Here is a 25,486-nt window from a genome sequence, read left to right as displayed (position 1 = left end):
ATACTATATAGAAAACCCTAAAGACTCCAGCAAAAAAATGTTAGAACTAATAAATGAATTCAGTTAAACTGCAGGACACAAAATTAATATTCAAAAATCTACTGCATTTCTATACAGTAATAATAAACTATCAGAATGAGAAATCAAGAAAAGAATCCCATTTACAACTGCACCAAAAAAAAAACCCTCAAAAACAAAAAACCTAGGAATAAATTTAACCAGGAGGCAAACCATCTTTAAAATATAAGACATAGATGAAAATATAAGACAGAGATGAAAAAACTGAAAAAGACACAAAATAAGTAGAAAGATATTTTGTGCTCATGGATTGAAAGAATATTGTTAAAATGTCCATACTACCCAAAACAATCGATAGATTCAGTGCAATCCCTATCAAAATTCCAATGGCATTTTTCACAGAACCAGAACAAATAATCCTAAACTTTGTATGGAACCACAAAAGACCCCAAATGGTCAAAGCAATCTTGAGAAAGAATAACAAAGCCAGAGGTACCATGCTCCCTGATTTCAAACTATATTACAACGCTATAGTAATCAAAACAGTATGGTATTGGTATAAAAAGACACATAGATCAATGGAACAGAATAGAAAGCTCAGAAATAAACACACACATACACAGTTAATTAATTTACAACTAAGGAGGTAAGAATACACAATGGGGATACGACAGTCTCTTCAATAAACTAAGCTGGGAAAGCTGGACAGATGCAAGTAAAAGAGTGAAACTGGACCACTATCTTACACCATATATAAAAATAACCTCAAAATGGATTCAAGACTTGAATATAAAACCTGAAACCATAAATATTCTAGAAGAAAAGATAGGCAGTAAGCTCCTTGACACTGGTCTTAGCAATTTTTTTTTTTTGTATCTGATACAAAGGCAAGGGAAACAAAAGGAAAAATAAACAAATGGGACTACATCAAACTAAAAAGCTTCTGCACAGCAAAGGAAACCATCAATGAAATGAAAATACAACCTACTGAATGGGAGAAGATATTTGCAAATTATATATCTGATAAAGGGTTAATATCCAAAATATAAAAATAACTTATACAACTAAGTAACATAAAAACAACCTGATTAAAAAACGAGTATAAGGATCTGAACAGACATTTTCCCAAAGACATACAGACGGGCAATAGGCACATGAAAAGATGCTCAACACCACTAATCATCAGATAAATGCAAATCAAAACCACAATGAGGTATCACCTCACACCCAATAGAATGGCTATTATTAAAAAGATAAGAAATAGTAAGTGTTGGCAAAGATGTGGAAAAAAGGGAACCCCTGTGTACTGTTGGTGGGAATATAAACTGGTGCAGCTACTATGGAAAACAGTGTGGAGGTTCCTCAGAAAATTAAAAATGAACTACTGTACTAACCAGCAATTCCACTTCTGGGTATTTATCCGAAGAAAATGAAAACACTAACTAGAAAAGATATATGTGCCCCTCTGTTCACTGCAGCATTATTCACAATAGCCAACATATGGAAACAACTTAAGTGTCCATTGATGGATGAATATAAAGAAGATACACACTAGAATACCACTCAGCCATAAAAATGAAAGGAATACTGCCATGTGCCACAACATGGATGGAGCTTGACAGTATTATGCTAAATAAGTCAGACAGAGAAAGACAAATACCACATGATTTCACTTACACATGGACTCTAAAACACAAAACAAACAAAACAAAACAAAACCTAGACTCTTAGATACAGAGAATAGACCAGTGGTTGCCAGAGGAGAGGAGTGGAGGTAGGTGGGAGGTGAGTGGGTAGAATGGGTGAAGGAGATCAAGTGGTACAAACTTCCAGTTACAAAATAAATAAGACACGGGCATGAAATGTACAGCATGGAGAATACAGTCAATAACGTAGTATTAACTTTATATGCTGACAAGTGGTAACTAGACTTATTGTGGTGACCACTTTGCAATGTATTCAAACGTCAGATCATTATATTGTAACACAAAACTAATATAATAGTGTATGTCACATATACTTCAATTAAAAACAACAGGGATAATAATATCCTCATAGGTTCGTTGTAAGGACAAAATGAGTTATTATACACAGACTGCTTAGAACAGTACCTGACAAATAGTAAATGCTCAAAATATGATAGCTATTATTATTGTAAATATTATTCTTATAAAATTTTTTGACCACAGGAAACTTATTCCCAGTAAAAAGAACGCATATATGGTTGGGCCACCTTGTTTACCAGGTTTTCTTAATCTTTTACGAAGATTAACTACTGAATTAAAAAAAAAGGCACATGGCTCCTCCTTTGGCCATGCATTCCCATTAGCCATAACTACTACGTCAAGCATCAGTGGCTCTTTTTCTTAAAGCTTACAAGTAAGACAATACTTTGATAATAAAATGTCTCTTAAGAATAAATATTGGGTTAATATAAAATTTAGATTAAATCATCATAATATGTGGAAATTCATTTTCAGTAGATAAGAAAATTTCTGTCAAGGGTTACATTTCTGTGCCTCATCCTCAAAGGCCAGAGTTATAACATAACACAGCATATTTACAGACTACTGCCAGGGGTTAACCACCGGTATAATGTGTCAATTACTTCCCAAGTTGACACTATACTCTTTGAAGAGAGAAATTTTGTCCCACATATTTGGAATATCTCTGAATCCTTTCAGTACCTAATGTAGCATTAGACAGTACAGCCACTAAACAAACGTTTCATTAAGGAAACTTTTTATTCCATCTGCTTTAAATTCCTTCCAGGCCAAAATTCTTGCCATGCTCTCTATGGTACAAAATTTTGAAGCCTCAATGTCTTCAATCAGTCTTATTATGCTGGGAAAAGTCCCAAACTGGTTTTGAAGGAAAACTTGGGCTATGCCTCATATTCTCCCTCAGCCCAATTCTGTTCAGAAGGACAATATTCACCACAGTTTGCATACACTTATTTGCATGATTATTTCACCACGGTATATTTCACTCAACTTACTCTCTGATAATAGGGACAATGCTGGTTTTTCTTTCCATTGTGTCCCTAAAACCTAGCATAGAGCCTGGCCTATGCTAGGTGCTCAGTAAATATTTGTTGAATGAAAGATTTCTGTTCAGGCATATATCTTTGTTAAAGCTTCTCATCTTTATGACCATGTTGAATCTTCCTCCAGAGTAAACCAACTAAGTCTGCCCTTGACAGTAGAAGTATAACCTCAAACTCACTGATGCTTTGTACTTCTCAGAAGTTAAGAGAAATACAGTATTAATTCATCCACCGATTCATTCAGTACATATTTGAACTGCTGCTACCATGTGTCAAGCACCATTCTAGATGTCTGTCTCTGCCCTCATAATGCTCATTCCATGGGCGAGAGTAGTGGAGGACGATACAACAATAAAAAATAAGTACTGAAAAAGAAAAAAAGTACTGGAGAAAAAACTAAAGAGGTTAAGGAGGCCAGGGAATGTTGAATGCAGGATATGAATGAGGTTTGCTATATTATAGAGAGTTGATAGGAAAGCCCTCTCTGCTAAAATGCCATTTGAGCAGGCTAGAGTATACTACAGAAAGGAACAACAAGTGTGAACTGCCTGCCTAGCAGGATGGGCAATGTATTCCATCTCTACCAGTGTTTATCAACTGGGGGTGATATCACTCTCAAGAAACATTTGGAAGTAAGAAGAGATAGATATTCTGGGTTTTCACAATGATGTAGGGTAGGAGTGAGGAGGGGGAAAAGTGCAAACAGCAGAACTGAAAGAATTGCTCTGCCCAAAATACCCACTAAAATGTTTGCTGGGGGTATCATTTACAGCATTTTTGCTTTTGTTTTCAAACTGCTCTCACTGTATTACAAAATGTAAATAAACAAGATTGCAACATAATTGTATCTGATACAAATTCAGTTTATCCTAATTCACCTCTATGCTTTCATTCTCATTTTATTTTCTCCATTACGCTGGTTCATCATATTTTGTGTGTGATACAGACTAGGTCCCAGTTCAAGAATTCAAGTGATACTTATTCCATTATTGACTGCCTCATACTGCATATAAACACTTTGAATAGGAATTGACATACCTTGACCATCAAAATCAATCAGGAAATTATTCTCTCATTCTAATGTGGGAACATTTTCCATTCCCCACCTTCTCTGACAAAGACCAGCTCAAACGACACTTCATCCATGAAGCCTTTCCCTACTTTCCCAGTTGCTAACTTCTCAGTACTACCAAAGCAATATGCTCCTCTCTCCATTAGAACGCCTACCAAACATATAAGGTTTTTCTTTACCTGCCTGTCTCTCAAACTAAACCATTAGCTCTTCTAGGGCAACAACTAGGTTTTATCCATCCATCTTTATATCCCCAGCACCTGGTGCCTAGTAGGCATTCAATAAAGGATTGTAGAACAAATGGAGAAAGAGCGATCTCCAAATTAAGCAAAAAAAAAAAAAAAGTCAATTTATAAAATATACTTTGCTTTTTACCTACGACCCTAGAAAACGCCTGCAGAGTTAGGTTGAAGCCAAGTAGGGCCAGGAGGTTGGTAGATGGAGGAATCTCCACTTGAGGACTTTTTCAATTACGTGCTGAGAAGTGCCAGTATATGGCTTTCGATGCAATCCTGTTCAGAGGCAGGGGTAAGGACAAGACTTCTAATCTCTTCCAACCCTAGGACCCCAGAATTCCTTTAACCAGTGAGATATCGCTTTGGGGAGCCCAGGTACCCTAGATGACGCTCACCTTCCCGTTCGTGGGAGGCTCCTGGATGTAAATGTTGCTCATGCTGGTCAGCGCTCAGGACTCTGCTCCTAAGTGGGGATGAGAGCGAACGGTCGATAACTAAAGCTGTCCACCTATCGGTACACGCTTCCTTAAATCGGGAGGTCGTGGAAAGCTGCAACCTGTCAAAATCCCGCAAGGCAGCGACACCAAACGCTCTCTTTTCCTAAAGCTAGCGCCTCACGGATGCTGCCATGTTGCTCCCGGACCCGAGCACCGCTAATCCTGAGAAGGGGGAATTCCAGTAGCCTCCAGGGAATCGAGAAAAAGATTATTAAGCCCCTATAGATTACTTTAATTTGTATTACAATTTTTAAGACAACAATTCGTAAGTCTTGGTGTTGTTTACTTCACTCCACGCGTGTGCAAATCCATTAAACCCCTGGAAGCTGGCAGTAATGGTTCGGACCGAGTGAGTCTACAATACAATTCCCCCAGAAACTAGAGCAGCAGCTACTTGGTTCCGCTAGCGCCGGAGACTTTTAGGGCCTTCCCAGACTGTCACCTGGGTGCCGCGGCGCCGGTGGGAGGAAGAAGCCGTCCTAGCTGTGTGTAGTCCTCGCGGCCAGCGGGAAGCGAGCGCCCTCTCGAAAGCCCAGGGGTCCCGAGACCCCTCTTACCAGCGCCATGGCAGTTCCAGGTAAAGACCCAGGGTCTGGGCGAGGGAGGGAGCGGGTAGGGTAGGGTGGAGTGCGCTGGGGTAAGGAGTAGAGCTCAAAGGCGAAGGCGTTAAAATTAGCAGGTTCGCTTGGTTTACGGGAAAAAGTTTACAGTCCAAAAATAAACTCTGACGGAAAGAGAGAAGGAAAGAAACTATCGCCCCCACTCCAGTCAATCTCCCAGGGCACCGGATGCACCACAGGGAAAGTATATATAGGGTGGAGGAGGGGGAGGGGTGTTGCAGACAGACTAGTAACTGTAGGCCTAGGAGGAGGTTGGCCGAGGAAAACTGACCTTTAGTATGGCTTGAAAATAAAATTTAGGTGGCAACACCTGCGAACCCAAGTAGCCAGAGGCATTGTTTGTACTGGAAGGACCGAAATGGGCGTCTGGGGTTCTACTTCTCTCTCTTCCTTGTTGAATGTAGTTCCTGTGTGGCCTTGGACCGGTCGCTTTGCCCTTCTGGGCCTCAGTTTCTGAATCTGCAAAAGAAGGAGATTTTTTGATTTATGCGTGTGGTTCCTTCCAATACTGGTTGCAGGAGATATTTTGAGAAATATACACCACTCCCCCCGGCCCCCCACTCACACAACTTGGAGATTCACAATGCCTATAGTATAAAAAAGATGCTGAGAATTGCTGTGGTTCAGAAGCAACTTTGTTTCCCAGTATTATTTGACCACGTTTGTTCTGTGGCAGCCTTTACTGAACTGTATTTTACAGATAGCTGTTATGGGAAGGTAGTGCTGTTCTACCAACTGCAGTTTTAGGAGGAGCACCGCGGGGGGGGGGTGCGCGGTGGGCATTGTAGGAGAGGAAAGATACACTCATTCATACACATAAGTTTTTATTAAAGGCATACTGCATGCTAGGCTCTGTGCTAGGCACTGGGAATACAGTTGCCTTTCACACTGAACTTACAATTTAGCAGTGAAAAGAAAGTACCAGAAAGTCTGACAAGTGTAAGTCAGGGAAAATACAAACACTTGAGGAGCACATAGTAAGGGCACCTAACAGGAGACTGGAGGGGCCAGAAGGACTTTCCAGAGGATGTGGCATTTAGGATGAGACCTGAAGAATTGTGGGAGGGGGAGTTGTAGCCAGAGGGACTGGATATGTAAAGGAAGAAGAAATGTGTGAGAAGATGAAATGAAAGATGTGCACTATGGATGGAACTAAGAATACAAATGGAAGAGAAGTGAGAAATTAACTAGAGCGATAACAGTAGCTAATATTTACTAAGCATTTACTATGTGTCAGATGTGTCAGACACTGTGTCAAGCATTGTATTTTATCTCATTTAACATTTGCACCCACACTCTGAGGTCAGTGTTACTATTTCCATTCTACAGATGAGGATACTGAGGGACAGAGAAATCAGGTAACTTGACTGAGATAGCTAGGAAGTGACGGGTCACTCTGGCTCCTCTAGACCCCATGTGCTTATCCATTTTGCTGTGTTTTAGTAGAACTTACAAGGCAATTTCCAGTTCTTGCAGGATGTTTTAAGCCATGACAAGGAGTTTGGATGTTTTCCTAAGGACCATAGTAAGATATTTAAGGATTTTTAAACATATTCACATTACGGAGAGAGCATTCTGGCTGCCCAGTAGATTGAAGGAGAGCTAGTTTGGAGACAGAGTCGCCAGTTAGGAGTAACTCTGGTAAGCTGTGATGATGCCTCAGGAATGGTCTCATTAGAAAAGGAGAGGAGCAGATAGATTAGAGATATATTTCTGGTGGTAGAATCACTGGGAATCAGCAATATATTCACTGTAGGTGAGTAAGATTGGAAATGAGGTATACCTGGGTTTCACTGTTAGTGGGGCTGGGCGGGGCTATTTACTAATATAGGCAACACCTGAGAAGGAACAGTATTTAGGGGGGATGATGATGACTTCAGTTGGGGCTTGTGTTGAGATGTACTCAAGGAATGGAAATATCTAATAGTAAGAGATAGGAATGGAAATATCTAATAGACACTAAGAGAGAAAATTTGTAGCTTAGGAAGGAAGCCAGAATCAAAGAACAATTTGGTATCATCCACACATGTAATAGGCCATGGGAATGGAAGCCTTTGCTCAGGTGGAGTGCATAGAGTGTGAAGGGAAGGTCTGTGGCTGGAGCCCGGAGAATATCAACATGTAAGAGGCCAGCAGAGGAAGTCCAGTCTGCACAGTAGATTGCCTAGGCATCCTGATAGGCCAAGTCAGCCCTGATGACTTTGGCCACACACAAATGCATCGAGAGCTGACTTGCTGTCACTGTTGGTTTCATTATTTGAGCAAGCATTTTGAGCATCTACAGGGTATAGGTATGTCACAATCTGTGTCCTCATAAAACTTAAGTCTAGTAATGAAAATGTAATGTGCTGCTTAAGAAAGAAGACAAAAGTGATTTTTTTAAGTCCTTATCGAAATTCCCTTAAACTTAGACTAGTGTTATAGCTATGTTAACCTTCTTTCAATTCAAAATAATGCTTCAAAGTGTAATAATCTTAAATTGTGCCATTAAGCTAGATGGTAAGACATAGATAAACTATTTAAACCCAGAAAAAATTGAAATAATAGGCATGACGGCACTGTAAAAGTACAATGCAGGTGCCATTAGAAAATACGGAAAATGTTAAGGTAATTTCTTGGATGATTGATCCAGGCAGTGTATTACAGGAAAATAGGGCTCCATCAGAAATCTTTGGAGATAATCATCAAGAAGGAAAAGAATGCTCTTTTATTTTTAGGTATAATGCCCATATGGATCCAGCATGGCATTTTTTTGGTGGCTCTGCTAGTGATTATTACAAGGTATGACTATAAAGTACTGAGGTTGCTTTCCACAAATGATAATCAGCCTCATCTATTTTATGGTCACCTACTTTAGCTGTTTTTCCATAGCAGTGTGTGTAACTATTGTGTAGGTAACACAGTGAAATGTGTACTCTGTTACTTAGAGAAATCATAGGCTTATAGTTGTTATTAAAGAAATGACATTTAAAGACACTGAAACTCAGTGAAGTTTACTTTCTTTTAAAACTGCTTTTACAAAAAAAAAAAAACTGCTTTTACCATTCACAGTTGTTGAAATTAGTTCTGACATTCATGTTAATAATTAACCATTCCCAATGAAGAGTTACCTGGCACAAGTGGCAATGTATGTTATTGATGTGGTTGGCAGGAAAACTTTCTCTTTCTCTCTCTCTCTGTCTGTCTCTGTCTGTCTCTCCCTCTCTCTCCCTCTCTCTCCCTCCCTGTCCCTCTCCCTCCCTCCCTCCCTCCCTCCCTCTCCCTCTCCCTCTCTCTCTCTCTCCCTCCCTCCTTCAGTGAAATCTATATAGCCAAGATAGTGAATTTCCTGTAGCCAAATTAACATTACATTCGGCTATCAAAGTGTGTCAAATTCTTAACAGGTTACTATCGCGGATTCTAAATTATGCTACATCCAAATTCTTTTCACTCCTAAGTTATACTATACACAATTTCTTTTTTCTCTAGTCTATGTGGCACGTTTCTCCTGAAATACTTTTCCTAAGTCATGTACTTGATCCTGTCATTCCTGGGAGACAGGAACTTAATTCTTGACCCATATCTGTGAATTTTGTATTTCTTTTCAAGCACCTTAACCTTTCAGAGGCTCAGTTTCCTTGTCTCTATGGTGAAGGAGTTGATGACTAAGCTTTCTTTCGCTTCTAAACTGTTATAATGCCAAAGCTCCCCATCTCTGCAAGAATGAAGTACACACTTCCTAAGCACGGCCGAATCACTCTTGCTGCCCTTTCCTCCCACCACTGCTCTCATGCATTCTGCAGTCTTCTGACCTGGCCAACTATTCTCAGAACCTCTGTGCTTTTCTACCTACACGCTTTTGTTATCCCTGTCCCTGATCTATTGTCCATGTCTACCTGCGGGAAGCTTTCCTGATCTCTCAATGGAAAGTTATGCCAGCCAGTTCTTCCTGCTTACTAATGGAGCTATATGTCTTTAAACTGGCACAGTCTAGCATGCCTTACAGCTGTGGATGCATTAGCCTAGATAACCTAGTATATTGTAAGTTTCCTCTAGTATAGGAACTTTATTCATGTTGACGGTTTCTCTCACATCTATTTCAGAGTTATGCCTGTTATAGGTAAATAATATTTAGAGGGATGATCACTAGAATTGCTGCTGAGCAGAATCTGTTACTAAAGTAAACAGACTAAACTAGACAGCAGTCTTGATTCTGTTTCATTAGACAGTGAATTAAACTTCTCCATGTCTCTTCTTATCTTAAACTGGTAATATCTATAGCCTTTTTCATCACAGGTTATTTGTATTTTGTGAGGCAAGCAAGTGAAAGCATTTAATACATTTACTTAAATGTTAGCTCTTTCATGCCAGTAGTTTAAAATAAGAAATTCTTTGATTTACTTTTATCTCTTCTTTTGAGGGTCAAATGATTATGAAGGCATTTTTAACTGAAGGTGGGGACATCTGCTCTTTTAAAATGTTTACATCAGGGAACTCATTTAACCTATTTTTTTAGTATGCAGAGAATTTTTTATTTCTGCTGTTCTTTCTGTTTTGCCTTCAGTATAATCTTTGGGGATCCCAAAGAAAGGATTATATCTATAAATTCTTAATATAAAGCAGTGGAAAAGTTTAAATACATGGCATTTTACTCTGCATTCAACTTTAGCAGAGTACATATGCTATATACATACTATATAACACCTCTATGGTATAAAATCTGGCCATGATTTGAATTTTCAAAGCAGAAGAAATTGAAGTTATCTTTAAGGGTCACCAAATTATAACTAAAATTATTATTGAGTAACCAAATGTAAAGTTTTACAAAACAGAAAAGGAATCTAATTTGAATCTAATCGAGTTAAAAATGAAAAGAATGGACAGAGGTGATTACAATTGCTAATTACTTACTACAAAGAAAACAGTTACTTAAGCTCTTTACTTTTAAATTTAAATGATTACAGAAAATATTTTAATTATAAAGAAAGCTTTTACAGGCTTCCCTAAAATCTAAAATATACAGCATGAGAGAAATATAATATTAAGTTCCAAGCATCACTGTTAAAGTTCCCAGTGACAAAATTGTTGACTTTGGAAACAGGTGATGTGAAATTTCAGGAGAATAAATTGAGGTCAGTATGATAGTTTGCCATACCTTTCGGGGCCAGTGAACAGCCTGAGGCTACTGTCAGGAACACTCCATCCCTTTGTCTCACGTTTTCTCATTCCTTTTATTTTGTCCCTGCTTTTTCATCTTTTTTAACGTTTCTCTTTTCACTTCCTTCTTTGTCCTACTATTACTATTTTTTCATTTTATGCTACCTACTAAAGTATAATTCATATATGTGAAAATAAAATGCACAATCACAAATGTAGAGCTTGCAGAGTCATATATATAATAAAGATTTTGAATATTTCCATCATCCCAGAAAGTTCCCTGTGCTTCCGTCATTTGCCCCTTCCCAGCAGTCATTATTTTCATTTCTTTTGCCCTTTTATTCCTTTTCTTTTAGTGCCTGTCATGCCTCAGGTGGACCAGTGACACTGCGGGCACTAGTTTCATAGCTGGCAATTGGGAGCAATAGAAGTTACTGATTCCCGGCTGTTGAAGTATTTTCTTAAATTTATCAGCTCAAAGCAACAAAGACTTTTTGAGGACCCCCTAGCAACTCTACACCAGGCTAGGCACCAAGCTGTAAACAAAATGTAGCATGGTCCCAAATCTAGAGAAACTGACGTTCTCTAGTCCTTTAAGTTACTGGGAGAGGAAGGACCCCTGCCACTCAAGTTCAACAGAATTCTAGATCAGAGTAAGGCTTTGTTAACATATAACAAATACAATAAATAAAGACCTCTATAATTTGTTCCTAAAACAGTTAATAAAATTTTGTTGAAAATCTGCAATGTAGCTTCTCTGAAGAATTTACAAGTGCAATCATTGCCTTTTGTCAAAGAATGCTTGCATGACAACACCTTTTCTTAGTGTTGGGGCTAAGGGAAGTTTCTGGGTTTGGTTTTTGAGAAGGCAATTCATTCACGTTTCACATTTTAGAGATACAGAAGGTCTATAGTGACGTGTCTCTCACCCTTTCTTCAGGTAACCAATGTATATATCCTTGCAGAGATTTTTTTCTTTACATATCTCTATTAATATAATCTATATATAATCTATCGTATATGTAAGTGTGTAGGGATATATATATTATATATATAACCTATATTATATGTAACGTGTAGGGATATATATAGATAATTTCCTTTCTTTTATACAAATGGCAACGTTCCGTAAACACTGTTCTACAGTTTGCTTTTTTTCTCTTTATATCTTAGAGATCATTGAATATCATTAAATAAAGAACATCCTTATTCTTCTATACCAAAATTGGAGACTAAATTATTTCTACTTTTTTTTACTGTTACAAACAATGGTGCAGTGAATAACTTTGCACATAAGCCTGTATGCATTGGTGCAAGTAAATTGAGTGGATTAATTTCTGGACGTGGAAGTGCTGTATCAAAGGAATATGTACACTGGTAGTTCTGATAGATTTTGTCAGCTTACTTTCCATGGAGATGGTACTCATTTTTACTCCTACGAGCGATACATGTGCGTATGTCCCCCCACACCCTCTTCAACCTTTTCAATTTTTGCTGTTCTGATAAGTGAAAATGGAATCCCAGTTTAGATTTTAATGTACATTTCATTTATTATGAATAAGGCTGAGCATCTTTCTGTATGTTTCAGAGTTGTTTCTATTTCCTTTTCTGTGAACTTCCTGTTCAGTTCCTTTGCGCATTTTTTTCCTATTGGTCATTGATCGCTTTCTTAATGCTTTGGTGGGTTTTATAGAGTAGGGATAATTGCCCTTTGTTGGTGCTATGAGTTGCAAATGTTTTGTCCCAAGTTTTCATGTGTCTTTTGAGTTTGCTTTTGGTGGTCTTTGCCATTCAGATTTTGTTATGTAGCCAATTTTTTTTTAATGAGTATATGTGTTCTTTATTAGGATTCTCACAAGAATGAGACACATTAACACTGTCCTTCTGATGTGATAGAGAATATGTACATCTGACCCACATCATGGCAGGAAATAGGCAGGGGTAAGGGCTCTCAGAGCGGGTACCAAGTGTCCACTGAAGAAATCTCCTTTCACCAAAGCAAGGATGTTTCCTTGAATTCCATCATCTCTGCTGTAGCTTCCGGTTCTCCATGACTGGCCCAGAATCCTCCATTCCAGAACCTCTTGCCACACCTTCAAGACCTAGGTCACCTGTCCCATGTCTCACTCACCGAGGCGCCTCTGGAATTTTGTAGCATATCTCTTTGGTATGTTGCTGCCCTGCCACCCTCAGAGGCGTAGGTGGGGGTTGGGGGAAATATATTACCGATATGTAGCCAAATTTGTAAGTTTTTATTTGATGGCTTTTGAATTATAGGTCATGATTATTTAATGGCTTTCGGATTGTAGGAACATTTCGAGGGAGGCAGGGTCTATTAGTCTAGCAAACTTTGAAGAGGAGTGAAACAAAGAACAGCACGGGAACCTAAGATGGGGAAATGGATAACTTGTCAGAGTCAAGGCCTCCCTTATAGTCTTGCTATTCAGTTTGACATGGATCTCGAGTACCATTGTTATCAGCAGAGTTCTTGTTCTAGACAACAGAAACTGACTAGTTAACTTAAACAGAAAAGGAAAGATACCAGGAAGCTCACAGACTCTAAGAAAAGGGTGGATAATAGAGGCTCAGAAAATAAACAAGAGCAAGGGAACCCGTAGCCAAGATCCTGCACAGGCCTAGACCTGGTTAGGGCTGCTGCTGCCAGTGGCATTACTACCACTAGAAACTGGATCCTGACAGCAGAATGAACTAACTGTCCCCATTTCATTGTCACTTGTCTCAGATTTACTGTGTCTGTTGCATCGGATTCAAAGTTCCAGGTAGAAGTATTTAGTTGGCCAGACAGTTGTGAAAATGATAGACAAATGAAGCTTGAAATCTTAGTTTAGCCAAAGGCTGGTGAGGAAATAGCTGGTATGAGATTATTTAGAGTTCTTGTTATACTTCCCTCTCATGTAAAAAATTACAGCCTTATTAAAGGAGATGAACTGCTCTGAAAAAGTTTCATATTTTGTTCATTCTAAAAATAGGAGATACTTGAATGATAAGTTTATCGATGGCTTTAGTCAAAGATGAGTTAATTTCTAATACATGCTGAGATGAGATCATTTCGAATCTGTCCACTGTAACATTTTGAATTTGTTGTAGGAGAGGTAATGGTGCATTTAGCACAGTTTTGTTCAGTATTATTCAGTGTCTGTGGTTTCTGTGGGAACGGACTTAACATTGACCCGGATTCTCTGAGCATCTTTTTCAACGTGCAGTTATTTCATAATGAAAGAGCCTGATTGTATTATTAATCCAGTTTTATACCACAGTTCTGCTACAGTGCAGCTTATGTGTTTCTACACTCTGCAATAAAACCCACAAGGTTTATGGAAAAAAAAATGAGGTTGGGGCACAATACTTAAAAACTTCATCAGTGATACATAAAAACTCATAGGAACCTATCTGCATATGTTAATTGGTTAAAAGATACATAAATACTGCAATAAACAGGACACTGTACCTTTTAAAAGACCTGAAGTTGGGCTTCCCTGGTGGCGCAGTGGTTGAGAGTCCGCCTGCCGATGCAGGGGACACGGGTTCGTGCCCCGGTCCGGGAAGATCCCACAGGCCGCGGAGCGGCTGGGCCCGTGAGCCATGGCCGCTGAGCCTGCGCGTCCGCAACGGGAGAGACGACAGCAGTGAGAGGCCCCCGTACCGCAAAAAAAAAAAGACCTGAAGTTTGCTGTGGAAGAGGAGTTCAGAAGAATTGTAGCTTATGAGTTGTTCTGAAGTAGTGGTAGGAAGGTAATAGTACAAAATCAGATGGGAAGTTATAACACCAGATGTGGGTGGGTGCTGCTCACAGCACACGTGGTGAACTGAAGTTGCTAGAAATGTTTGAGATGTGTCCATGTATGTTTTGAGGCTCAGAGCAACTGGATGCAAGTTTCTGTATTCACCTAGTGTATTTCATGGACACTTTGCCCTCAAATTGTTCCCTCTTATATCAGATGCATTGGAACAAATTTATGTTTTTTTAAAAAGCATCGTAGCAGAACGGACTGTGTTTTTACTAGAACAACTCAACAATGTATATTTTAGGAGGAAATGACTAATATTTGACTTTATACCATTAAAGAAATGGTTTGAAAATTATCTTTCTTTTAAAATTAAATGTATTACATTTGCACTATATGTACTTTATTGTTAAGCTGAGATATCTCCATTTGAAGGACTTAGGAGTTAGATGCCCTTAACTAAGAAATAGAGTAGTACTGTACTGGCCCTCTATTTGGTTAATGGAAGCCCTTATTGGAGGTTAAATTTGGTTTCAACTACATATACGTACAATGGAATATTATTCTGTCATAAAAAGGAATGCCATTCTGGTGTGTGCTACAGTATGGATGAACCTTGAAAACTTTATGCTAGGTAAAATAAGCCAGGCACAAAAGGATAAATATTGTATGGTTCCACTTATATGAGATACCTAGAACAGGCAAATGCATAGACACAGAAAACATAATAGAGATTACCAGGAGCTAGAGGGAAAGGGGAATGGACAGTTATTGTTTAATGAGCACAGTGACTGTTTGGGATGATAGTGATAAAGTTTTGGAAATAATAGATAGTGGTGATGGTTGTATAACATTGTGAATGTACTTAATAGCATTGAATTGTGCACTTTGAAATGGTTAAGATGGTAAATTTTTATGTTATATGTATGTTATCACAATAAAAAATCAGTTTTATTTCCTCTGTTATTTGTATCTTCAACGTTACCTGTATGTACCACTATTTATACAGAGATACTGTAAATACTTCTAAACATTGATCACACTGAATATGTGACTAGTTTTTTTCTCTTGTCAAAATTTGAGTACTGAATTGAGATGTTTCTTACAATACCTAGCAATTAAAGTATGTTTCTGGAATTTCACCAATTCCTTTAAGAAAGTTAGAATTTTTTTTCTTCTAAGAGTAAGCAGAAAAATATTTGTTAACCTGCATGTTTACGTATATATCTAGTCAGTTAATTATTTTACATTTGAGAGAGAGGCCAGAGTACCCCAGAATTTCTTCTGCAGTGTTATAGAATTCCTGGAATGTTGAAGCTCTTGACTATAGTACAGCATTTCTGTTGAATTAGAGAAAAATATCTTCTTTAAGTATTTGTCATGGAAATAATTTGAGTAAATTAGCTTTTCCACTGATTTCTAATAGTTATAATAATTGAGTAGTATTCTAAGCTAGGTCAGAGATGTTTTTTTTTTTAAGAAATAAATTCTCTAACAAGTGGTTTTCTCAGCTTTTCCATGTGATGAAATGTTTGTTCTTATTACTTATCTATATGTCTCCTAAAATGTTATCCAACTGTATTTCAGGTTGCAACAAGGACAGTGTCCGAGCAGGCTGTAAAAAATGTGGCTATCGTAAGTACATTAAAAAATTGCATTTTGTGCAGTGAATCATTGCCTCTTTGGGCAATATGATTTAGCATCCTGATTTCAGGGCCCTGAGCATTGTCCTTTAGCCCTGTTATTTAGCTCAGGTTTGCAGATAATTCAGAAATTCCTCTGTCAGCACCGAATACTCACTTTTCTTCCCTGCTCTGGACCCAGTGACAGGTGGCTATATATCTGGTGACTAGCAAAAATGTCGTGAAGTACAAGTGGAGTAGTAGATTTAGGAGTCTGGCGAAAGTATATTCCCCAAAAAAGTACATAGATACTTATTCTCTTATTCCTTATCCTTGTAGATACTAGGCAAAGAGGTGAAAGCAATGAAAACTATTTATGAAAGGTTTTCCTGTTTATTGAATTAACTCTTTATAAGGGTGAAATTGGTCCCAGAATTTCTGCTCACTGGTGAAACCTTGATTTAAACAATCAACCTCCATTATGATTAGTGAAATGGAGTGGAAAAGTAAACTTCGGCATGAGCAATTATGTAGTCTAAATTTGAACTTATGTAGTATAAACAAGTATCATTTCCCTAGGTAAATGTAAAAATTCCTAAAGACTTAATAACAGCTCTAACAGTAGCATTACACTGTTTTCTAAGTTGTTTGGAGAGCATGCAAATGAGCCTGGATTGTTGTTTATACTCCCATTCATAGCAGAGTTATTTTGTAACGAAATAAAGATGCTCTTGTATGGAAAAACAAATTTATTTTTTCAAATCATGTAATAAGAGAGCACTTGGGGCATGAATCTCTATTAGAAGGGCTAAGAATAAAAGCATGCTAGGAGAACCAAGTCACATGCCTTCAAGCAAAGGCTGAAACCTGGCTCAGTTGAAGCATGCTCAACTAGCAAAAGTGGACGTATAAGTCTACATACCCTTCATATAAATAAAAACTCCTGAAGAATGTGCTTGCATGCAAGAAATGAGTGCAATGATGTCTTTTCTGGTTTTTAAATTTGCTTATATTTATTTATGCTTTGTTTATGTTCTTTCAATCCTTGCTAACTTCATTTCTTTATTCAAGACTTAAGATTAGGAGTACATACGTAAGGAGTAAAACCACAAAGAAAAGCAAAGAAGACATACATAAGTGAGGCTAGTGGTTATCTGGGGGAAGTGGGGGACAGCAAGTGGTTTGTGGGGGGAGGGCACACAGAAGATTAATTAGGGTTCTGGTAACAATCTGTTACCTAACCTGAGAGATGGGTATGCAGCTATTTACTTTATTAATTCTCTTTCATCTGTAAATATTCATTGTATATACGCTTCTCTATGTATGATGCACTTAATAATAAAGATTGTTTGAATTTTTACATTAAAAAAAGACTTAAGAAAGTACTATATATATCGATGCTGTATTCACTTCACAATCTAGAATGGATTTCCCAGTCTGTCTACTAATATCAGTTCATCTACTTGGACTCCTTTTAACTTAAGACTTGTAGGAAAGCAATTAAAATCATTTTTTTGGAAATAGAATTCTTGTTGATCTAGTTTCCTCATTGCTACTTTATATTAGACAATAATGGAAGCATCTGTAGTAATTATAATTTATTTAGAGAAGCCAAGTAAGCAAATAGTTTTGACTGTCTGTCCAAGTTTAGTGCCTTCTGCTATATTATTCAAATCTTTCTTTTGATTTTGGTGATTAAATTATAAACAATTTCTAATTTGTCTCCTGTGGAGAAATTTAGTAATGTTTCCCTTCTGGGTTAAATTTACGTCTTACAGCTGCTAGAGATGAAAGTCTTCTCAGTGTACACCTCTTTCTAATAGAAACTACATTTTAAAAATTATCTGTTATTTGGAGGCCAGAATCTTTGTGTTGCTTGTAGAGGTAAGTCAAAGGTCAACAAAACCCTTCAAAATGTTTTTAATGCCTAAGAATTTGAATATTTGTCAGTGAGGTACGAAAGAGTATTTTCTCTCTATTATTGTGAAAAGAGTGGTTTAGCTTGTACACTTTTTAAAACTTTAATACTTGATTGAAAAATATTGTCAGTATGTTTCAATAATGTTTATATTGTTTTTTAAAAGTTTCAAATTAAACATGAATGTGTTGCTAGGTTAACATGGATCTCACTTTTTCATGGCAGAATTTCCTCAGCAAAGTTAGAAGAATGGTCATTTCTATAATGAGTTTTTATTTGAATTTTTTTGAAGTTGGCAACTTCTGAATATTTAAAAGCTACAAGGACGCTAAGCCTTTGTCCATGCAATAAATGTCTCAGATAATTATGACAGTTCTCAGAAAATATGCTAAAATGAGTTTCAATACAGTAGACTCAGTAGTTGAGCATTTGATTACAGCAATAGGAAATAAAAACATTTTATTTAACTTAAAAATGCTAATCTATTGATATAATATACAGTCATGACCTTTTCTTTGCCATGGATCTGCTAATTGGTGTTACACACAATCTTTTGAGTGGAAATCATATTTGAAATGTATTTTCTACTTTTTGTAGTTTGTTTCTTCAAAGATGAGCAAGCAGTTAAGATACTTGTAAAGAAATCTGAGTGCAGAATCCTTCTATCATTAGTTCTCAACTAGAGGTGATACAGGTTCCCTGGAAATCTGTGAAGGTTTTTTTGTTTAGTTGCCCATAACAACTGTCATACCGGAGAAGAGCAGTATGACATTTAGTATGTAGGGTCCAGGAACTATAAATATCCTGCAGTGTCTTGGACAATGAAGAATTGTCTGGCCCAAAATGCCAATGACACCCCCTTTGAGAAAAAAAGATACCTTTTCTCACTGTTTTAGGGTTTTTTCTCCTATCTTTACAGTCTTCTTACCAAGACCTAATTTGAAAACTGCTTTTTTAAAGCAGTTCGTCTAAATCAAGCCTTTCCAGAAGTACTGCTTTGTTTCATGGAAACAACTACTCTTTTTTTTTTTCCACATTCATTTTTTTTTACTTACATGATATTATATAAACAAACTTTGGAACAATGAATAACAGACTCTTGGTGGAGTAAAATATCAACAGATGAAGTAAAATAGATAGGCATGAGCTGAGCAAAAAATGATCAAGAAGGTACAATGCCAGGAGAAGCAGGACTGGGCAGCATCATATAAGCCAAAGGAGTAAGGGTTTTCAAGGTTGAGGAGAAATGTCAGGTGTAACAGATAAGATCTGTGAGAAATAGATTGAAAAATGTTCACTGGATTTGCCAGGTAGAATGCTTTGCTGACCTTAGCAAGATCAGTTTAAGTAGAGTTGTAGGTCATGAAACAAACTTTGTAGATTCAGGCCTGAATAGTGAGGGATAGGGCCTATGTTATTTCCATTTTTCAAGAAATTTACATGAGGAAAGTAGGGTACTGTCTTAAGGTCCATATGGGGTGCTATAACAAAATAACACAGGTTGGGTAGCTTATAAACAACAGAAATGTATTGCTCACAGTTCTAGAAGCTGGAAGCCCAAGTTCTGGATACCAGCATGGTCGGGTGAAAGCCCTTTTCCAAGTCACAGATTTTTGTTGTATCCTCAGTTGGCGGAAGGGGCTAGGGATCTCTCTGGACTCTCTTTTAGAAGGCACTAATCCCATTCATGAGGGTACCACCCTCAGAGCCTAATCACCTTCCAAAGGCCCCACCTACTAATACCATCACCTATGGGGGTTAGAATTTCAACATATGAATTTTGGGGGACACAAACATTCATACCATATTGAATAATTCCTAGAAGGGAATATGGGATAAATGGAGGGTTTTATATTTGAAGTATAAAATGTATATATAGACCAAGGGGATATTAGAAGAGATCTTGTAGATATTGGAGACAAGAGAAGATTATGGAAGTTTCTCTTAAGAGGTATGACAAGGATACCTCTTAAGTCTGGAGGAAACTAGGTGAGAAAAATATGGTTGTTTTCAGGTGCAGAGACAAAGTAGAAGGAGATGCTGCCTGTTAATCTTAATTTTCTTTGTAAATTAGGAGGCAGGATCATCCGTTTTGGGAGGAGGCACTGAGTGGGCCAGGGAATGGTCGAAGAATGATTTAAGTCAGGCATTAGTTTGGAAAAGTCATTAAGGGAAATAGGGGAGGAAGTTGACCAAAGACAAATAAAAAATTAAAAAGTTTGTGTTTGTGCTCATGTCCATGAATATGTGATTGTGTTCATGCATTGTTTGGCTGCTCAGGGGTAGGCACGACTCAAAGAAAGGATAGCTTTGACCCAGATTAGTTGTTTTACAGTGAGGTACAATAGAACAGGAATATGAAAGAGTCAGATGAGGCTTATAAAAGAGTGTTCAGATGGTCAGGAATGATAGACTAAGAGAAAAATGAAGGGATTAAGTGACTGAAGTTTTTAACGAGATTCAGAAACAGATCTGTGCGTGGGTGTAAGGGAATAAGGAAGCTAGAAGGATAAAAGGTTATAGTCAAAGTACTATAATATTGGAGTTTAAAATTTCAGACATGAAACAGTTCCAGGTGATGACAAGGAGCCTTGTGTGGCCATGGCATCTAGAATGTCAAGGAGCTGAGAAAAGCCATCCAAAGCCATAGGCTGTCCGTCTAGGCTATGGAAGGTCTTAAGGTAAAGAGCTAGAGTGTGAGTCAGGCTCCAACGATTTTGGTGGATGGGGCTGTTACACAGCAGCAGAGGGCTAGCTGCAGGGGAGCGTAGGGGACTGCTATGTGGAAGCAGTGTTGAGGAGCCTGGAGGATGCTAATAATACAGAGGTAAGCTGTAAGCTGTCTGCAGGAAAGAGCCAAGTATCCCTTAAAAAAAGCAGTAGAGGGGGCATTCTGTGAACAGGTAGCACAGTTTGTTCACCAGGGATTGCAGGTTTCAGAAGCTGTCATAAAAAGATGGGGAGAGAAGGGGGTGATGATTAGTTAAGTCAGAGGAATAGAAAGAGCAATGTGTGGATAAGACTTCAGGGAAGTGATATGAATACAGAGGCCTGCACTTTTGGGTGGGAACCAAAATGATAGGGATGTGAAGTTTCGGGAATTAACTAGGTTTAAGAATTCAGAAGTTTATAATGTAGCTTTCATCATCTCAAAACTCAGGACCTTAGGTAGAGACAAAGCCTGGTAAAAATTAATACTTGTTAGCCTAGTCTGTACACTCTGTAGGCCAAGGAAGAAGTGCATGGGCACCCTAATTATAAAACAAGAGTTTTTTTTTAATGCGTTGACACATTTTTATCTGCACAGTCTAAATGAAACTGTAGGTTTTATTGTTACTGGACACTTAGAGTTGCCCACATAGCCACTCCTTGAGTGAGAACAAGAGAGAATATGCCTTTGCTTTTATTGGTACAACAACTGGTAAGAACCTGGTACTGTGTATTGAATATCTGCTTGGTGCTAGGGTCTGTACTAAGCAGTTTAAAGATATGATTCATTGCATTTCATTCCTAAAACAACCCTGTGAAGTAGGTTTCATAGTCTCCATTTTTATGAACATTCAAAACCATTGGTCTGGCATGTAGGTACAAACCTTAGCTGGCAATTACTAGCTGTGTGACTTTAGGCAGGTTACTTAACCACTCTGTGCTTCAGTTTTGTGTCGGTAAAATGAGATAATTATAGTACTTAGTTCCATAGACTTGTTGTAAAGATTAAATTAGTTAATTCAAGTTTTACATCAATACTTTGCCAAAAATCATTATTATTGATTATTATTGTTACAAATAATTACTGTGACAAATCAGAAAACAGGCTCAAGAGGATTACTCTGTTATTAAATAGGAAAACTGAAAATTGAAATCTGGTTATTAGTAAGACTTCATACTGTGCCGTGGTGCTTTTTTCCCCATTTAAAAAAATTGTGGTAGGAGATTGGTTCAAGATGGCGGAGCAGAAGGACATGCACTCTCTCCCTCTTGCAAGAGCACCAGAATCACAGCTAACTGCTGAACAATCATCAACAGGAAGACACTGGAACTCACCAAACAAGATACCCCACATCCAAAGACAAAGGAGAAGCCACAGTGAGATGGTAGGAGGGGTGCAATCATAATAAAATCAAATCCCATAACTGCTGGGTGGGTAACTCACAAACTGGACTACACTTATATCACAGAAGTCCATGCACTGGACTGAAGGTTCTGAGCCCCACGTCAGGCTTCCCAACCTGGGGGTCTGGCAATGGGAGGAGGAATTCCTAGAGAATCAGACATTGAAGGGTAGCGGGATTTGATTGCAGGACTTCAACAGGTTTGGGGTAAACAGACTCCACTCTTGGAGGGCACATGCAAAGTAGTGTATGCATCAGGACCCAGGGGAAGGAGCAGTGACCCCATAGGAGACTGAACCAGACCTACCTGCTAGTGTTGGAAGGTCTCCTGCAGAAGCAGGGGGTGGCTGTGTCTCATCGTGAGGACAAAGACACTGGCAGCAGAAGTTCTGGGAAGTACTCCTTGGCATTAGCCCTCCAAGAACCTGGCATTAGCCCCACCAAAGAGCCCAGTAGGCTCCAGTGTTGGGTTGCCTCAGGCCAAACGACCAACAGGGAGGGAACCCAGCCCCACCCATCAGCAGACAAGCAGATTACAGTTTTACTGAGCTCTGCCCACCACCAGTCCCTCCCATCAGGAAACTTGTAGATAGCCTCATCCACCAGAGGGCAGACAGCAGAAGCAAGAAGAACTACAATCCTGCAGCGTGTGGAACAAAAACCACAGTCACAGAAAGATAGACAAGATGAAAAGGCAGAGGGCTATGTACCAGATGAAGGAACAAGATAAAACCCCAGAAAAACAACTAAATGAAGTGGAGATAGGCAACCTTCCAGAAAAAGAATTCAGAATGATAGTGAAGATGATCCAGGACCTCGGAAAAAGAATGGAGGCAAAGATAGAGAAGAAGCAAGGAATATTTAACAAAGACCTAGAAAATTAAAGAACAAACACCTACAAGAATTAAAGAACAAACAAACAGAGATGAAGAATACAATAACAGAAATGAAAAATACACTAGAAGGAATCAATAGCAGAGTAACTGAGGCAGAAAAACAGATAAGTGACCTGAAAGACAGAATGGTGGAATTCACTGCTATGGAACAGAATAAAGAAAAAAGAATGAAAAGAAAAGAAGACAGCCTAAGAGACCTCTGGGACAACATTAAAAACAACAACATTTGGATTATAGGGGTCCCAGAAGGAGAAGAGAGAGAGAAAGGACCCGAGAAAATATTTGAAGTGATTATAGGTGAAAACTTCCCTAACATGGGAAAGGAAATAGCCACCCAAGTCCAGGAAGCACAGAAAGTCCCAGGAAGGATAAACCAAAGGAGAAACATACCGAGGCACATAGTAATCAAACTGACAAAAATTAAAGACAAAGAAAAACTATTTTTTTGTTTGTTTGTTTTTTTACAGTACGCGGGCCTCTCACTGTTGTGTCCTCTCCCGTTGCAGAGCACAGGCTCCGGACGCACAGGCTCAGCAGCCATGGCTCACGGGCCCAGCCGTCTGCTGCATGTGGGATCTTACTGGACCAGGGCACGAACCCGTGTCCCCTGCATCAGGAGGTGGACTCTCAACCACTGCGCCACCAGGGAAGCCCCCAAAGAAAAACTATTGAAAGCAACAAGGGAAAAACAACAAATAGCATACAAGGGAAGTCCCATAAGAGTAACAGCTGATTTCTCAGCAGAAACTCTACAAGCCAGAAGGGAGTGGCATGATGTATTTAAAGTGATGAAAGGGAGGAAACTACAACCAAGATACTCTACCCAGCAAGGATCTCATTCAGATTTGACAGAGAAATCAAAAGCTTTACAGACACGCAAAAGCTAAGAGAATTCACCACCACCAAACCAGCACTACAACAAATGCTAAAGGAACTTCTCTAGGCAAGAAACATAAGAGAAGGAAAAGACCTACAATCCCGAACCCAAAACAATGAAGAAAATGGGAATAGGAACACACATATCGATAATTACCTTAAATGTAAATGGACTAAATGCTCCCACCAAAAGACACAGGCTCTCTGAATGGATACAAAAACAAGACCCATATATATGCTGTCTACAAGAGACCCACTTCAGACCTAGGGACACATACAGGCTGAAAGTGAGGGGATGGAAAAAGATATTCCATGCAAATGGAAATCAAAAGAAAGCTGGAGTAGCAATACTCATATCAGATAAAATAGACTATAAAATAAAGAATGTTACAAGCGACAAGGAAGGACACTGCATAATGACCAAGGCATCAATCCAGGAAGAAGATATACCAATTATAAATATATTTGCACCCAACATAAGAACACCTCAATACATAATGCAAATGCTAACAGCTATAAAAGAGGAAATCGACAGTAACACAATAATAGTGGGGGACTTTAACACCTTACTTAAACCAATGGACAGATCATCCAAAGTGAAAATTAATAAGGAAACACAAGCTTTAAATGACACAGTAGACCAGATAGATTTAATTGATATTTATAGGACATTCCGTCCAAAAACAGCAGATTACACTTTCTTCTCAAGTGCACACAGAACATTCTCCAGGATAAATCACATCTTGGGTCACAAATCAAGCCTCAGTAAATTTAAGAAAATTGAAATCATATCAAGCATCTTTTCTGACCACAACGCTATGAGATTAGAAATCATTTACAGGGGAAAAAACGTAGAAAACACAAACACATTAGGCTAAACAATATGTTACTAAATAACTAGGAGATCACTGAACAAATCAAAGAGGAAATCAAAAAATACATAGAGCTAAATGACAATGGATACACAATGATCCAAAACCTATGGGATGCAGAAAAAGCAGTTCTAAGAGGGAAGTTTATAGCAATTCAAGCCTTCCTCAAGAAACAAGAAAAATCTCAAATAAACAATCGAACCTTACACCTAAAGGGACTAGAGAGAGAAGAACAAACAAAACCCAAACTTAGTAGAAAGAAATCATAAAGATCAGAGCAGAAATAAATGAAATAGAAACAAACAAAACAATAGCAAATATCGATAAAACTAAAAGCTCGTTCTTTGAGAAGCTAAACAAAATTGATAAAGCATTAGCCAGGCTCATCAAGAAAAAGAGGGAGAGGACTCAAATCAATAAAATTAGAAATGAAAAAGGAGAAGTTACAACAGACACCACAGAAATACAAAGCATCTAAGAGACTACTACAAGCAACTCTATGCCAATAAAATGGACAAGCTGGAAGAAATGGACAAATTCTTAGAAAGGTATAACCGTCCAAGACTGAATCAGGAAGAAATAGAAAATATGAACAGACCAATCACAGTAATGAAATTGAAACTGTGATTAAAAATCTTCCAACAAACAAAAGTCTGGGACCAGATGGCTCACAGGGGAATTCTGTCAAATATTTAGAGAAGAGCTAACACCCATCCTTCTCAAGCTCTTCCAAAAAACTGCAGAGGAAGGAACACTCCCAAACTCATTCTATGAGACCACCATCACCCTGATACCAAAACCAAAGATACTACAAAAAAA

At 38.3% G+C, this 25,486-nt stretch overlaps 2 protein-coding genes across 3 annotated transcripts in view; one reads left to right on the top strand and one right to left on the bottom strand.

Moving 5' to 3' along the window:
- CWC27 (CWC27 spliceosome associated cyclophilin) overlaps positions 1–5,012 on the bottom strand; it is a 227,522-nt gene extending 222,510 nt beyond the window's left edge. Inside the window, exon 1 of the mRNA XM_030844133.2 lies at positions 4,768–5,012. Within this exon, the coding sequence (XP_030699993.1) occupies positions 4,768–4,809 (42 nt within the window). The 5' untranslated portion in view covers positions 4,810–5,012. The remainder of the gene's footprint in view (positions 1–4,767) is intronic.
- A 266-nt stretch (positions 5,013–5,278) lies between these two features.
- SREK1IP1 (SREK1 interacting protein 1) overlaps positions 5,279–25,486 on the top strand; it is a 61,854-nt gene continuing 41,646 nt past the window's right edge. For both annotated transcript variants that reach the window (XM_030844176.2, XM_070045141.1), the window contains exons 1-2: positions 5,279–5,446; positions 15,959–16,006. In XM_030844176.2, coding sequence (XP_030700036.1) covers positions 5,434–5,446; positions 15,959–16,006 — 61 coding nt within the window. In that variant the 5' untranslated portion in view covers positions 5,279–5,433. The remainder of the gene's footprint in view (positions 5,447–15,958; positions 16,007–25,486) is intronic.

Source organism: Globicephala melas, chromosome 3, assembly GCF_963455315.2.
Source record: "Globicephala melas chromosome 3, mGloMel1.2, whole genome shotgun sequence".
NCBI lineage: Eukaryota > Metazoa > Chordata > Mammalia > Artiodactyla > Delphinidae > Globicephala > Globicephala melas.
The sequence above is the reverse complement of the archived record's forward strand: the minus strand, read 5'-3'. Positions and strand labels throughout refer to the sequence as shown.